General features: G+C 42.4%; 1 protein-coding gene across 1 annotated transcript in view; it reads left to right on the top strand.

Moving 5' to 3' along the window:
• Positions 1–15,590, top strand: part of ENTREP1 (endosomal transmembrane epsin interactor 1) — a 38,583-nt gene extending 22,993 nt beyond the window's left edge. The window contains exons 7-11 of the mRNA XM_077344845.1: positions 6,092–6,221; positions 6,644–6,713; positions 9,747–9,887; positions 11,981–12,270; positions 12,871–15,590. Of these exons, the coding sequence (XP_077200960.1) occupies positions 6,092–6,221; positions 6,644–6,713; positions 9,747–9,887; positions 11,981–12,270; positions 12,871–13,074 (835 nt within the window). The 3' untranslated portion in view covers positions 13,075–15,590. The remainder of the gene's footprint in view (positions 1–6,091; positions 6,222–6,643; positions 6,714–9,746; positions 9,888–11,980; positions 12,271–12,870) is intronic.
• Positions 15,591–16,798: the final 1,208 nt, after the last annotated feature.

Genomic DNA, 16,798 nt, shown 5'->3' with positions numbered 1-16,798 from the left:
TCACCAGCGGGGGGCGGGTTATAGTAAAATCCCATGTAGTAAGAAATAGGTGCGTATGGCACTCCTTTAATTACAGGATATGCTGCAAATGAAGGTGCCATTACTTGACAAACTCACTTTTCAACAAGAGGAAATAGGTGAGAAATTATTGGCCATTTCTGCACGAGGAAAATGTTCCTGGACAGCCTTGGCATGTTGGCGGCATATATAGCCCCCTCCACATCATGTCATCAACTTCCCAAGGCTGTCCGGTAGCTGGGTTGCAATGTGGCCATTTTTAAATAGCAATTTTGGGAATTCAGAAAACTTGATTTACCACCCTAAATTGTGCAAACCACCGGTGAGCCACAAGTGAACCGCCAGGGAAAAGACCGTATGGAGGGGGAAATGTACAATAGTCTTAGCAGCTTTGTCCCACCCTTGTTCCCTCCCTCCCCTCTCAATTTCCTGCTTTGAGTAATTTTTTTAAATTACGTGGCCTGTGTTGCAGCGGGACCACAAACCTACATTATCCAAGGTGAAATAAAATCTTCTTTAAAGTGTCCATAGTCTTGGGATTAGGCAGACAAAACACAGCCCTGTTTTTGTTTTCTGGAGGTGGGAAATGAGCTGGGAATGCTTTATTTTTCTAGCATTTCTCCATAGTAACGGGGTAGTGTTGATTTTATTAAAGGTGTATCTGTGTTATGGCATTATTGCATAGCAATGCGGAAGTGCCTTTAAAAAAAGGAAAGAAAAGAATTTTTGGACTGGGGGGAGTGTTAGTCCAGGAGTGAACTGCTGTGTTGTGACTGGTGGCTTGCTGTGATTGACAAGCCAATGAGTGGAGGGAGAAGTTCATATTGCTTTCCCTTGCAGCCTCATCAGGAGGCAAAAAGCCTTGACAGGGTAGAGGGGACTCCCCATGAGGAGGGTTGCAAACACGAGATTTACCATCCTACATTTGCCAGCAGGAAGCCACTTGCGTTTTACCCCTCCAAGCAGAAATGGCCATTGAATAACATTTGCAGAAGTGGGGACATTAAATACTAGTCTTAGCCTCACTTATGAACCCAGTCTAAGATCTAAAAATTGTTTCCTTGGTAAACAGACAGGTGTTCAGTTGTTTTGATATGGAGAGTGATAGCCCTGGGTACTTTTTGCCCGTTCCCAATAAATCACTCTGAGGAGGGGAAAAAAACCTTTTGTATATTTTTACTGCAGCAGAAATATAGACACAGGGGATTTCCCAAATCTGTGTGCAGAACAAAGGATTGCACGAGACTTTATAATAGTCCATTTAAGGCAGGGAAAGATGATGCTTTTCAGGTCAAACCAGTAACCTGGGGTCTCCACCCCCTTGCACATCCCACAGGACCACCCATTGCCATTATGCTAAGTCACCAGAAAAAGGTTACAAAAGTTCTCTTATTAATATAAACAATTGCATCCAGCCTTGAGAATAGAACATATCAGATACAGTCCAAACGGCAGGACCTTGTCAAATATCCAAACGGCAGGACCTTGTCATCATGGGTGACTTCAATTTCCCAGATGTGTGCTGGGAAACAAACTCTGCGAAGCGTCCTCAGTCATGCAAGTTTCTGACCTGCCTGGCTGATAATTTCATTTATCAAATGGTAGATGAACCCACAAGAGGTTCAGCCATACTGGACTTAATACTGACCAACAGGCAAGAGTTGGTGGATGAGGTGAAGGAGGTGGGGACCCTAGGGGGAAGTGACCATGTCCTCATAGAATTCCTTTTGAGATGGGGAGCCAAGGAAGCTTGTAGCCAGACGCGGATGTTGGATTTTCGTAGGGCAAACTTTAATAAACTCAGAGACATGATGAGTGTCATACCATGGACGAGAATGCTGGAAGGGAAGGGAGCATGTGAAGGGTGGGCGCTACTCAAACAAGAGCTATTGCATGCTCAATCAATGACTATTCCAGAAATACGAAAACACTGCAGGAGCTCTAAGAAGCCTATTTGGATGAACAGAGAACTTCAAGAGGAACTAAGAAAGAAAAGGAAAATGTTCAGGAAATGGAGGGAAGGACAGAGCTCTAAAGAAGAGTACCTACAGGTTACTAGGCACTGTAGATCAATCATCAGAAAGGCCAAAGCTGAGAGTGAGCTAAGATTGGCCAGGGAAGCCCATTGTAACAAGAAAAGATTTTTCAGTTACGTGAGGAGCAAACGTAAAGTAAAGGAGGCAATAGGCCCGCTGTTGGGTGTGGATGGACAAACTCTAACGGAAGATGCAGAGAAAGCAGAAAGGCTTAGTGCCTATTTTACATCTGTTTTTTCCCACAGGTCAAAGTGTTTAGGCACATCTAGAGATGGCTGTAGCCAAAGGATAGTGTCTGGGTGGCAGGTTAACATGGATAGAGAGGTGGTCGAGAGGCATTTAGCTGCACTGGATGAGTTCAAATCCCCTGGTCCAGATGAAATGCACCCGAGAGTACTCAAAGAACTTTCCAGAGAACTTGCACAGCCCTTGTCCATCATCTTCGGAACCTCTTTAAGGACTGGAGATGTCCCGGAGGACTGGAAAAGAGCAAACGTTATTCCGATCTTCAAAAAAGGGAGGAAGGATGACCCGGGAAACTACAGACCAGTGAGTCTGACCTCTGTTGTGGGGAAGATAATGGAGCAGATATTAAAGGGAGCGATCTGCAAACATCTGGAGGACAATTTGGTGATCCAAGGAAGTCAGCATGGATTTGTCTCCAACAGGTCCTGCCAGACCAACCTAGTTTCCTTTTTTGACCAAGTAACAGGTTTGCTGGATCGGGGAAATTTGGTTGATGTCATTTACTTGGATTTTAGTAAAGCTTTTGACAAGGTTCCCCATGATGTTCTGATGGATAAGTTGAAGGACTGCAATCTGGATTTTCAGATCGTTAGGTGGATAGGGAATTGGTTAGAGAACCGCACTCAAAGAGTTGTTGTCAATGGTGTTTCATCAGACTGGAGAGAGGTGAGTAGCGGGGTACCTCAGGGTTCGGTGCTCGGCCCGGTACTTTTTAACATATTTATTAATGATCTAGATGAGGGGGTGGAGGGACTACTCATCAAGTTTGCAGATGACACCAAATTGGGAGGACTGGCAAATACTCCGGAAGATAGAGACAGAGTTCAACGAGATCTGAACACAATGGAAAAATGGGCAAATGAGAACAAGATGCAATTTAATAAAGATAAGTGTAAAGTTCTGCATCTGGGTCAGAAAAATGAAAAGCATGCCTACTGGATGGGGGATACGCTTCTAGGTAGCACTGTGTGTGACCTTGGGGTACTTGTGGATTGTAAACTAAACATGAGCAGGCAGTGTGATGCAGCGGTAAAAAAGGCAAATGCCATTTTGGGCTGTATCAACAGAGGCATCACATCAAAATCACAAGATGTCATAGTCCCATTGTATACGGCACTGGTCAGACCACACCTGGAGTACTGTGTGCAGTTCTGGAGGCCTCACTTCAAGAAGGACATCGATAAAATTGAAAGGGTACAGAGGAGAGCGACGAAGATGATATGGGGCCAAGGGACCAAGCCCTATGAAGATAGGTTGAGGGACTTGGGAATGTTCAGCCTGGAGAAAAGGAGGTTGAGAGGGGACATGATAGCCCTCTTTAAGTATTTGAAAGGTTGTCACTTGGAGGAGGGCAGGATGCTGTTTCTGCTGGCTGCAGAGGAAAGGACACGCAGTAATGGGTTTAAACTTCAAGTACAACGATATAGGCTAGATATCAGGAAAAAGTTTTTCTCAGTCAGAGTCGTTCAGCAGTGGAATAGGCTGCCTAAGGAGGTGGTGAGCGCCCCCTCACTGGAAGTCTTCAAGCAAAGGTTGGATACACACTTTTCTTGGATGCTTTAGGATGCTTAGGGCTAATCCTGCGTTGAGCAGGGGGTTGGACTAGATGGCCTGTATGGCCCCTTCCAACTCTATGATTCTATGATTCTATGATTCTATGATTCTATGATTCAGTCAAGAACAAGTTTCTGGGCCTTCTGTTACAAAATAGTCTGGTATACAAAGCTTCTCTTTACAGAACAATAAGTAAGCAAATATTATTTCACCCCTTACTCCACCAGAGAGTAATTTCTGTTCTGTTCTGTATTGAATCCAGGGGTGCCATTCTGTATGTCAACAGTGACTCCCCCTCATGAACTGGCTGATTTATACTTTACTTTGGAGTGCTATGTGAGAAAAGTAAAACTGAATCCATGATGTTCTGCTTGCACACGTGAAAGCATGGGGCTGCAGCTGGACCCGCCTAGCACAATTCAGTGCATGTTCTCCCATATATATTTGCATAAGTATGCTAGCAGCTGTTTTCCTTCCTTACGTTACTTTGGATCCAACCCTTTATGTTTACTTAATTGTACCAGCCTTTTAATGACCAGGTGTGATGCAGAATACCATGACATTGGCTGCAGAGTAAAGGAGTTGGCTGCAGAGGAGAGGACGCGCAGTAATGGGTTTAAACTACAAGTACAACGATATAGGCTAGATATCAGGAAAAATTTTTCACAGTCGGAGTAGTTCAGCAGTGGAATAGGCTGCCTAAGGAGGTGGTGAGCTCCCCCTCACTGGCAGTCTTCAAGCAAAGGTTGGATACACACTTTTCTTGGATGCTTTAGGATGCTTTGGGCTGATCCTATGTTGAGCAGGGAGTTGGACTAGATGGCCTGTATGGCCCCTTCCAACTCTGTGATTCTGTGAAATCTTGGACTTGCTATGTTTTTTCTCCATGTCTACCCTCCTTCGCTGTATTTTGGACCAGATTGCAGCCTGTCCACAGTTTGGTGTGAAATGAACATAGAATAGGCTTCCAAGTAACTGTGGGGATGCCTTCAGACTTGTAGATGGTGCTGTGGAATAGTAATGTCATGTTTGGATTTGGGACCATATTTTGTCATAGCTTTCAAGCTGTAAATGAAGTTCTTTTGACCACCACCCTACAATATGTTCCTTATTGGAGAGGAGTGTGCAAAGGGAGAAAGTTGCCAGGAGGGCTTTTATGGTTCAGAGGTTATAACAGCTCATTTGTTGTGCATCACAGGAAGGTGAAGACAAGGGAATTCAATCTCTTTATTCATCTTATTTAAATATAGACGATAGGTGAAGAATATAAAACAATTTGCTTTTCTTCATGGACTCTATACTAAGACACTGAAGAGCTCTAGCCTCAGAACATACTAGTGCTCTCTTTGGACTACATAATTTACTCACAGTATCTCCTTAATCTTTAACATTGGAATTATTTCACAAGGAAGGAGGTGTTAATCTATGATTTAACACTTTTTTGATAAGATGCTGGCTTCCAGATTCCCACAGGTTGAATATGTATGTAAACCATTAAATATTCACTTGAAAATCCTTGAATTAAGCTTAAAAGATATTAAACAGAGTATCCATAGTACCTCATTTTTAAAACCCTGATTTTGACCATCATTTACCATAGTGTTTGTTATGTTCAGTGGTAATGAGGGCAGAGAACATTTGATATAGTGGGAAATGTGAAATGCTAGGATAATTGCACACAATCAAAACTGACATTTATGAGACACAGTGGGCCCATAACAATTTGCAATTTCACTGAAGAAAACCTAGAATGCATTCACAGATAATCAGCACATCAGAGACAGATCTAATGAATATTTCATGACCCGCGCTGGATTTTGCCACTATACACTCTAGAGTTAGCTAGGCAACATGACTGTTTTAGGTACCTGCAACCCATGAACAAACTGAAAAGTGGGATATAATATTAGTGGCATAAAGCTATATGGAAAAGGATAACCTCAGACATTAGATTTCTTCCAGGCAACTGTTGCCAGATGCTTACAATTTTTTTCTCTGAACCTAATACTATTGTCTAGTCTTGCAGACCTAATTTTCAATGTTCATTTGGCTGAGAGCCACCTGTTCTTTAATTGCATGCAGGAGATTTTGAACTGCCCCTTCGTCATGGTAATTTTTAAACTCTGTGTTCTGCAGTCTGTAAATCACTCTTTGTTAATTTGTGGAAGCATCACTGAATTCTTTGTATCTTCTGCACAAAAAGTGATCTTCATAACTGACACAAGTCTTTCTCCTAGGACCCTGGGTTCAGATATCATTCCAATACCACATATTTATAGAGCCAGAATTAAAGGAGTGGAAATTTTCTGCCCCCTTGACCCTCCACCACCTTATGAAGCTGTGGTGAGCCGGATCAGTCACGAGCAGGTACTACCCACCTACTGGGTTCCAGATGTTCAACATGCTATCACTATGGACCGGGATAAGTTGTCATAAGTTCAGAGGGACTAAAAGGATTTACTTACTTCAGATTATGCATGTCTTGAGTGTGCAGTTTTTTAAAGCCCCAAGATTTGACATTTGGTGTTGGTAAATAAAGTCCTCATTTTTGATAGCCACCTGAACTTTTTAAACTGATGTGAATGTTTTGCTACTCTTTGCAAACCTTTACATATTTTTGTAGGATTGAGGTAGTCTTCCATTTTCCTATACAGAAGTAATGAAGAGAGGGATCCCGATAATAGAATTTGGGCCTTTTGCCTAGTTGAAGGTAGTTCCTCTACCAGTTGGCAGAAAATCTCTTATTGTCCTGTTAATATTTGTTTGAACATTGTTAATTTTGTGTTTAGGAAGGCACATTTCAAGTTACAGAACCCGTTTGTGGTCTGGTGGAAGAAAATGATACACAATTACCCCAAGGTAAGATTTAATAATTTTAAAATTTTTGGAAAAGATCCCACCTGATTTTGAAACGGTTAGGGTTAGTTGTAGTAATGAACTGCACAGAAGCATGTTAATTAATCATCCTCCCAACCATGGCAGTTTAAAGTGTCTCTTTATACTCACCCCCATAACAGTGGTTTCTATAAACACTAAGCTGGTTTGGTTGTAATTTATACTATGATTTAAACAGTGCAGCATCATTTTTTCTTTCGTAGATTTGTTCTGTCTTTGACACCTGCTTTCATTGGAATATTTGATTGCAATTTAGCAACCATATAATTTAAGCCGAATACAATAGAGTGCTTAGAGGATCAGACCTAAATAATGGAGACTTGGGTTGAAATCCCCACTCATCCATAAAGCTCCCATGATGATCTTGAAATAGATCATTATAGTCTTATAGCATAACTAGCTTCAAAGCCCGTTCCTAAGAACAGGCCCTGAAAGGGTCCCCTCCCCTGGCCAGGTAGCTTAAAGTGGCTTTGGGCCGCAGCTCGCAGCCAAATCAAGTGGGGTGGGCAGGGGCTGGGCAGCTCATTAGCAGGGCCAAGACAGAGCTCCTTAGCAGGCTGGCAGCAGGCCAGAAAGCCCTTGTGAGCAGACCCTGCCTAGCAGGCCAAGAGGCCCTCGTTAGCAAGGCCAGCCTAGCAGGCCAGGAGGCCCTCGTTAGCAAGCCCTCCACCATGACCCTTTGCCCAGGGCTCTCTTACCTGCTGCTGGCTCCAGGCACTGAGGTGTCTGAGAGCAAAGAGGCTAGAGTCCAGGGCCGGAGGGCAGGAGCCACAGGGGCAGGGCCAATCAGGGCAAAGCTGGCTCCACCCTGATTGGCCCTATTCCAACTTGGGCAACCGGACACATCCCACCCCCTAGGCTGTTTCAGAAATATATAGAGGAACAACAATGGATCAAGATGTTGACAAACAACTACTATACCTATAACTGTCTTGCCTGGACCTGGATGGCCCAGGCTAGTCTGATCTTGTCAGATCTCAGAAGCTATATTGGGTTTTCCCTGGTTACTACTTGGATGGGAGACCAACATGGAAGTCTAGGGGTGTTAAGCAGAAGCAGTCAAGATAAACCACCTCTGTTTGTCTCTTGCCTTGAAAACCCTAGGGGGTCTTGAAGTCAGCTGTGACTTGATTATACTTTTCACCAGCACAGCTGTCTCACTGCTTCCCCTCTCTATTCCTTGGTGCAGGGAAACTGCTGGGTTGGTGTCTGTTACCACTGTGAATACCTCTGCATTTGCAGCAGCAACAAGAGCTACATTAAACATTGTTATAATTTGGAAGCAACCTTAATTAATTACCTTTAAAACACACACATGCACATACATTCAAGCTGTTTTCAAGTAATGAAAGAGTAAAAATCCATCCCTTCAATGAGGGAAGAAGTATGCAGTGGCAATGCTAATCAAGGTTAAATTAGGTACTTTTCAACCCATTTGATTCTAATGAAAGCAATTTAAGCATATGTTTCTGCTTCTTCAGTTGAAATGAATGGTACTTAAAAGAGCCAACTCCAGTAGGATTGGACCCTGAGTGTTTCTGCAGTGTTTTTAATGTGCAAAATGATTCGCAGCATGTTAGCCACCCAGTAAGTGGTGGTAATTAATACTCATTCTTTCTACAAATGGAGAGTTGGATATGTACCTTCAGTATATTTACCTTTCAGTATGCTTTTGGGTGGCTGAGATTTTAATTGTTAATTTTTGAGATTTTAATTGAGATTTTAATAGTTAAAAAACTATCAGTCAAACTGATAGGCAAACACTGGTTCTTTATATGGTTCTCTGCTCTTCAAATCACAACTTTCAGCATTGTTGTGTCCAGACAGTCACAAAGTACCATTTGTTAAGTACTCTGAAATCAAATTGGGAAAGAAACGATACTCCTTTATAGAAACCTACTTAAGATACTTTATCCCAATAGTAGAGTCCGTGGGTAGCTGTGTTGCTCTGAAGCAGCAGAACAACGTTTGAATCCAGTGGCACTTTGCTGGTCTTAAAAGTGCCACAGGATTCAAACATTGCTTTTAATCAGAGCAATAAGCTATGCCATAAAACTATAGTAAGAAAATGCTTCTTCTTCTTTTTATTTTTTGCTTGAAAAAGGCCCAATACCTTTTTCTATTTATTGTACTGCAGCAGTTACCAGAACAGTTCTTTCAATGTAGTCAGACAAAGAAGGGGGAAAGAACCTAGAATCTTGTCTGTGCAATATTTCTGCAGGTTGCTGGACCATGTTTCTGAATAAATCATATATAGATTAAAAGATATTGTATCTGCTGCATGGAAATAATGTAGCCTAGCAAGGAAAACCTTGGTGAAATGATTATGGATCTGTATTTGTTATATGGACATGAATAAACTGACATAGATTGAGACTAATTTATAATAGCATTCTGTCACTAGAATCCCAATGTATTTAGAAAGTTGGGTGGCAGAGAGGATATATTTGGCACAAAGGAGTGCTGAGTTTCTTTCTATTTGGCAGTACCAGGTAATGCTATTGATCTTCTAACTGTGGAGTCACTGGATGATGCTAAATCTGGCAGAGTCTATGAAACCTAGCTTTCTCATGGGAGCAAAATGCACCATGTTCTTTATGTCAGCCAAGGAGCTCTCAACTCCTAGACAAAACTTTTTTATTCTCTCCCATAGAAATGCCCCCCCCCCCATACACCACTCTCTTATTATCCTTTTCCAGGAAAGCTGAAGATATTAGTAACTTGTATTTACAAGTTCAGACTGTTACATATAAGCAAGTAATTGTATTTAGCTCACATTTCTAGAAAATATATACACTGTTAATTGGGACTAAATGCTAATGTTTCCAAAGCACAATTTAGAGTTGCCTTTTGAATAGGAAGAATTAAAAATCAGTTTGGAAGCTGATGTATCAGTAGAAATCTGATCAAATTATTAAAATACCTCCAGATCTTTTTCATATGGATTACATACAGGCTTACAGTTTTCTTTTCTATGTCTTTTTTATTTTTGAATAGATGAAGATGTCTGTTCTAGAGACAGTACCACCTTACATCCAAATTTGAGTTCAACATCTGTAGAAACCTGCAAGAGACCCATCAGGCCTCTTAGAAAACGATCAAAAAGTGATCCCGTGTTGCGTGGCTTTCCATCCAGAAGTAAGTGAATTTTTCAGAAATTTTGATAGACTTCTTTTTTGAATGAGGCCACAAAATTAAGCAGGCATATTTTATCTGAAGAGTGTTCAGTTGTGTTTTTTGTGAGATTGAGTATCTTGGAAGGGCAAGTTGCCTGACGTAAACAATATGTCTGTATCTTTTTTCTTCTTCTTATCCTTTAACTGGTGATTGGTGGAGCAGGTTGTCCTCTCAGCCAATATACTGCTGTAGGTGCCCCTGGATTTCTTCCCTTGTTTATGTTTCCACTTTTGGCGTTTGGTAGGCAGTAGTCAATCTCTGGTTTCTAAGATCATGTGAAATGTTCACAGCTGTTTCCTATGTTCTTTGTTAGACCTGGGAATAGCCCACAGGTACCCAGTAGGCTCAGGTGTCTCTAAGCTGTTTAAAATCACCTTCCCTTCCTCTCCCCATAACAGTCACCATGTCAGGGAAGTGGGGCTGAGAGCTCTGTGAGAACTGAGAACGGCCCACAGTCACTCAGCAGGCCTCAGTTTTCTCTAAGCAGTGTAAAATCACCTCCCCTTCCTCTCCCCATAACAGTCATCCTGTCAGGGAAGTGGTGCTGAGAGCTTTGTTAGGCTTGGGAATGGCCCAGAGGCACCCAGCAGCCTCAGGTGTCTCTTGGCAGTTTAAAATTGCTTTCCCTTTCTCTCCCCATAATAGGCATACTGTGAGGGAGGCGGGCCTTAGGGCTGGCCCAAGCAGGTCACTTTTAAGGTCACTTTACCTTAAGGGCTGACTGCCTTTGTAATGTTTTCATACACTGTGGAATTGCTTAAAAAAAAAAAGCAAGCTCACCATTCCTTTTTTGTGGCCTTTGAAAAATAGTTGCTCTTGCATAGTAACCGAGATCTTGTATACATATAGATCTTTGATGCTTACTCCCCTCTCCTTTTTAAATCTGTTTCTATAACAAGAGGAAATTGTTTCATTTTAGCTTGACCAGACAAACATCTTACTTATAGTCCTGCAACTGATGGTGCAGTTCTCCTATCCCAGTGCTGACTGAGGGCAATTCCGCACAACGGGCAGTTTCGCTAAGTCTGAGCGCTATTGAAAAGCGCTGCAAGCAAAAGTGGTAGGTCTTGGTAATGCACACAGCCGGTTCAATCGGAAAAAAGGCTCTTCCACTAGTACTGCTCTCGTAACGCACAAGTTTCCGGTCTTGCCAAAATTGAAACAAAGGAGGCGATATTTTTCCACACTTCCTCCCTCCCCTGGCCGTCAATCAAAGAGAGCAGCCAAAACCGTTCTGTTCGAGTTTCCCTTTAAAAACTGTTTTTTAAAAACACGAAAACACCAGTAGCAACGCATAAAGAAGGAGGAGGAGGAGGAGGAGGAGTTGTTGTTGGTTGGTTCTTATATGCTGCTTTTCCCTACCCAAAGGAGGCTCAAAATGGCTTACAGTTCCCATTCCTCTCCCCACAACAGACACCCTGTGGGGTGGGTGAGGCTGAGAGAGCGCTGATATCACTGCCTGGTCAGAACAGTTTTATCAGTGCCGTGGTGAGCTCAAGGTCACCCAGCTGGCTAAGAGCGCAGAGTCAAACCCAGATTGCCAGTTTAGAAGGCCGCACTCCTAACCACTACACCAAACTGTTTTTAGAGAGGGACATGCCTGCTACTGTATCGAGAATGCACATGTCTTTTTCGGATGTGTTGCAGGTTGTTCTCAAGAGTCTAGGGTTTTTTTTAGGGGGAATCTACTTTTGTGGATTCCCCGAAAATCGCTACAACGAAGCGATTTTTGCGGGAGTGTTGCAGGAGTGTTGCAAATTGTGTACGACGTTGTAAATAATGAAGAATAAATAGCGTTACACAATGGTAACGCTTCAGCAACATTAACTCTGTGTGGAATGGACCTCAGTAATAGCAATGTCTTTTTCTCCTTGTTTAGTCCTTTGGTATGACTTCTGAGAATCATTACTGAATTGCTTAGTTCAGAAATTATGCACATTTCACCTTAGCAGCAATGTCATTCTACTAGCATTTGATTTGTTTCTTCTACTGTATTACTGATATTTTCTCATTAAATTACCCAAATGTACCCAAGAGGATTTTTTTGTTTATAGGTCCAGTGTTAAGCTGTGAAGCTGCCACACAAACAGAATTAAAGCCAGATTTGGCTACTGTTGTTTTACGCAAAAGTCTGAGAGCAAAGGCTTTGCGCTCAAGGCCTCAATCTTTAATAGACTACAAATCTTACATAGACACTAAGCTGCTTGTGGCTAAGTTCCTTGAACAGTCTTCCTGCAGCATGACTCCTGATATACATGAACTAGTGGAAGACATAAAATCAGTTCTCAAGTCAGATGAAGAGCACATGGAGGAAGCCATCACCAGTGCCAACTTCCTTGAACAGGTAATTTGTTGCTGGAGCTGCATTCCTAAATGTTTCCTCCGTTTACCTGGCATCTTTGGCTTACAGCGTGCAAGTTCATAAGACACAGAAACATGACCTTTAGCATAGACTTGGTGACCTGTTCTCTTTCATTGTGGGGAACAGTACATTGAGGAAAGCTTGTGAAGTTTCATTTTAGAATTAAGTATTTTTCTGCATAAAGAACTCCCAGAGCTAGCAGCAAGTGGCAAGAGGTGGTGGCTTGGCACGTATATTAATGATTTTAGAGGCAAGCGAAATTCAAGCTTTACTTTTCGGTAATATAGTGACTTTAGAGTACATGTATGGCCCCCCTTCCAGGATAATGCAACATTTATGGCAGCCATGGGTTCATCTGCCCCCCTCTTCCCTCCTCCCTCTTTGGGATTCTTAGTGGGGGGAATGGATTGTGGTTGCATTGGTTTTCCCCCGCCGTATCTTTTCTTGACTGTATTTATGGATGTGTGTTTTGTCTGGAATTTTAACGGGAGTTTTATTGGGGATTTTATTCAGATGTAGAAAGAGGTCACAAAACGTAGTGAATAAAAAAAATCACAAGAGTGCTCTTCTTTCTTTGCGAAGGTGATGACGCCCACTTGTCCATCTGTGTCAAGAGCACATACTTTGCCTTTCAGAAGGCACCCAGGACTCCTGCATTTGGAGAGCTGTGGGGATGTGAGTACTTTCACTGCAGCAGAACTTCAGCGGAGAAAGCGGAGGACTCCAAAGGCAGAGCATGAACGGCCACATAGCCTCATTGGAGTTGTACGGGAAACTGTGCTCTGAGCTTGAATACGCGATCCTTCCTGACTGATGAAATGGACAAACCAGGAATGTACTTTATGAAAATGCAAGCTGATGGGAGAGCAGCGTGCTGCTTTTGGACCCAGTACTTGAAACTGCTAGAAGAACTCTATAGAAACCACTGTTTGGCTTTGAAGCACAGTTGTCTTAAAACTGCAATATTCAAGTGCAATTTGTATATTTGAGGTGCATTTCTTATTTTGGGATATGGTGAAGAATCAAGGTTGTGTGCACATTGATCTTTGTGGAAGCAATTAACTATTTCTACTTAATGTATAGTAGATTGTGCAGCAAGCGCTTTATGCCTCCATTGTCTGTGGTTTCTCTTTCAGAGAATACCTACAAATATATTTGTGTCTCTTTGGAGGAATATAGGATAGAGTTAGCCTATATTTCTAACCTAATACCATGAAAATGGAAATCCTGTGACAATAGATCAACCTTTCTTTTTTCAGCCAAAACTATATTTTAGTCCACTGTAAAAACCAGCATTGCAAATACAATGGAACACATATGTCCTCACAACTACCTACATAATAGTGAAGAAAGCTTAACGTAACAACTTCTCTGTGTTCTTTAGTCATGAGACAAGCCTGTCCCTCCTTCTGGCCTTGCAACTGAAATGACATATATGGCGGAGCACTATATACTGGCTTAGCTAGAGTTGCCTCCATACATACCTATGCATCAGATGGGATGTTTTTAATAGAACTTTTGAGTAGCGACGGGCACAAACTACATTTTGGCAGTTGGGATCATGGCTGAACCACAAACCTATACAAACTGGAAGGTCAGTTTGTGAACTGAACTGGTTCGTATGGGTCATGACCCCTGATTTCTACTCCCCATGGAAAACCAGAGAGCAGAAAGGAATTGTTTGACCACCTCTGAGCCATTTAAACCAGGGATAGTCAACCTGTGGTCCTCCAGATGTCCATGGACATCTGGAAGACCACAGGTTGACAACCCCTGACAGCTGAGCAGTAGAATACTGCTCAACTGTTTGGTTTAAATGGCCTATAGCTGAACCCAGGAAAGCCCCTTTAAATACCTAAGCCATGCACAGCTGAGCAGTTTTCTCCATGGAGCTCAGCTATTTAAAGAGGCTTTATTGGCCAGCAAGCCCCAGCTTTATATAGCTCAACACAGGAACAGTTTGCTTTGTGGGGCTTAGTATTTTAAAAGGGTTTTCTTGGGCAGTGAGCCACAGAGTTCCAACAAAACAGCTGAGCAGTGAGGAATGCTGGCAGTCTTCAAGCAACGGTTGGATACACACTTCTCTTGGATGCTTTGGGCTGATCCTGCGTTGAGCAGGGGGTTGGACTAGATGTCCTGTATGGTCCCTTCCAACTCTATGATTCTATGATTCTATTCTATGAATCCCAGCTATTCAGCTGCTTTTGCGGCTTTCTGCTTTGGCCAGGAACTGGCATGAACCACATGAATGCCTTAAAAGTTTGTGGAAGTCCATGACGGCAGACCCGTCACAGTCTTTGGCTCCTGTACCACAAACAGGGCAAACATTTTCATGAATTTTTCTTTGTGGTTCAGTTCATGCCATCCCTACTTTTAAGTGCTGCATGAGCATCCATTAGTACTTTTTAAAAGGAAATTTTAAAGTACAAATTGTTTCTTAGTGATTTCATGGGCCAATCACTTCTAGAAACAGTTGCTACAAACCTGTAGGGTTCTTTTCAAAGCGGAAAGGTAAAATCTCTGTCTTGTCTCCCTCTGTAGAATTTAATGGCCAGTATGAAGTTCTGTGTACTTGGACTGAGCTGTGGAAAAATAACTCAAAATGATGCGAAGAGTGCCTTCCTATGCATGTGAGAATATACATTCTCATGCTAATCATTTTCTTGGGGATGTTTACAGGGGTGCATATTTGTATGCAGACAATAACAAAGCCATTTTCCGGTATGAAAATGCCAATTAAGTATTCATAGCCCTCTAAAACTCACAAGAGAAATAGTAGTGGGGGTTAGGGTTTTTAAAGCACTCCTTGGATTGTGAGTTTACTGTCATTTGTTAGCCAGTTGCTGACTTTACACAGTGTTTGTAATTGATTACATTATTTAAGAACTATAATGTGACTCATGATAATTGATATTTCTTCTCTTTCTGAAAATGAATATGTTTATTCTAAGACAGAAGTTCCCAGCATGCGCAGGCGGGCAGTTGCCCTGCCGGTCCCCAGCCTCAAAAAGGTTGGGGACCACTGTATTAACTGACTCAGGAAATCTGTACCTCATCCCCTCATGCACATCTGCAATAACAAAATCAATGAGCTTCAAACTTGAGTCCGTTGTCAGTGATTGCAGGCCCTACCCTTTTATCTCAGTAGTCACAACTCTAGTTCCTTTCTAGAACTGTTTTGTTGTTCCTCAAGGTCATATTCTCAGCACCTTTGCTTTAGGAAACTTTAAAATAACTTTGTGGGGAAAGAAATGATGGTGTAAACATTATTTTATTTATTATAGTTATATATTGCCCTCGCATTACACTATTTATGTATTTATTTCCCACTGCTCCCCAAGGGCACACGGCGGGTTACAATTCATTAAAACCCCATAGACAATAAAACCATCTCTACATAAAAAACAGCAAGTGACAAGAGGACCCGATGGAAAACCTCATCCCAATTTAGTCCACCTAATACCATTTTAAGGGGGAGGGAAAAAGAGAGAGAGAAGAAGGGAGAGGGTGCTGATGGAATACGCTACCACCGCTTCTGGGGGGGGGCACTGATCCACCTGTCCGCCCAGTATTACCCATAGACCTGGCGTAAGAGCTCCATTTTGCAGGCCCTGTGGAAAGCCGATAGCTTCCCCAGGGCCCGCAGCTACTCCGGTAGCTCATTCCACCAGGTCAGGGCCAGGACCGAAAAGGACCTGGCCCTGGTAGAGGCCGGGCGCGCTTCCCTGGGGCCGGGAACGACCAAGAGATTTGCACCTGCAGAGTGTAAGGCCCTGCGGGGGGCATAGGGCAACAGGCAGTCCCTCAGATATACAGGGCCCAGACCGCGTATGGCCTTAAGAGGTCAAAACCAAAAGCTGCTCTTTTTCAGTTTAGTAATTTTCACAAGATAAACATTAAATTTTTATATTTAGAATAAATATAGCAAATTTCCCTTCTTCAAAAGTAAACTAATCAAAAGTAGCCAAAATATTTAGGTATATATTTGTCTTAATCCTACAGAAATCCTTTTTCAACCAACTACTTTCAATATTCTAAGTGGTGCTGAGTGGTACAATATGAAGTTATTATCTGCTAGAGTTCACTATGCTACCTACACTATCAGTCAAATTAATCTGCTTGGTCTTGGTTATACCACCCTTAGCATTCATGTCTTAGTTCTATGGCTTTGGTTCCTTGAACTCTATAATCATGCCAAGAGCCCAGACCTTGGAAATCTAAGCTGCAGGAACGCTTATCTGAATGTGACGCTTGTATTGTTGATTCAGGATCATGCAGTGCCTCCACAGGAATCCAGTAGTTCACTGCAGCTGCCCCACCAATTACTAACTCAGCATGGTGAGCAACTCACTCAACCCCTTTTTCACTACCAGTCCTCAAACACTGATCTACCGCGGAGCATCCACTTCTGACACAACCAGTCCTCATGAGCCTGGGAATGCCCTAATTGTACCACAACCATCCTACTAGTTGTGCTAATTTTCAAAACAGTTTAGGATGCTTCAAAAGA

The sequence above is a fragment of the Paroedura picta genome, chromosome 7 (genome assembly GCF_049243985.1).
Source record: "Paroedura picta isolate Pp20150507F chromosome 7, Ppicta_v3.0, whole genome shotgun sequence".
In the NCBI taxonomy this organism is placed as follows: Eukaryota; Metazoa; Chordata; class Lepidosauria; order Squamata; family Gekkonidae; genus Paroedura; species Paroedura picta.
The sequence above is the reverse complement of the archived record's forward strand: the minus strand, read 5'-3'. Positions and strand labels throughout refer to the sequence as shown.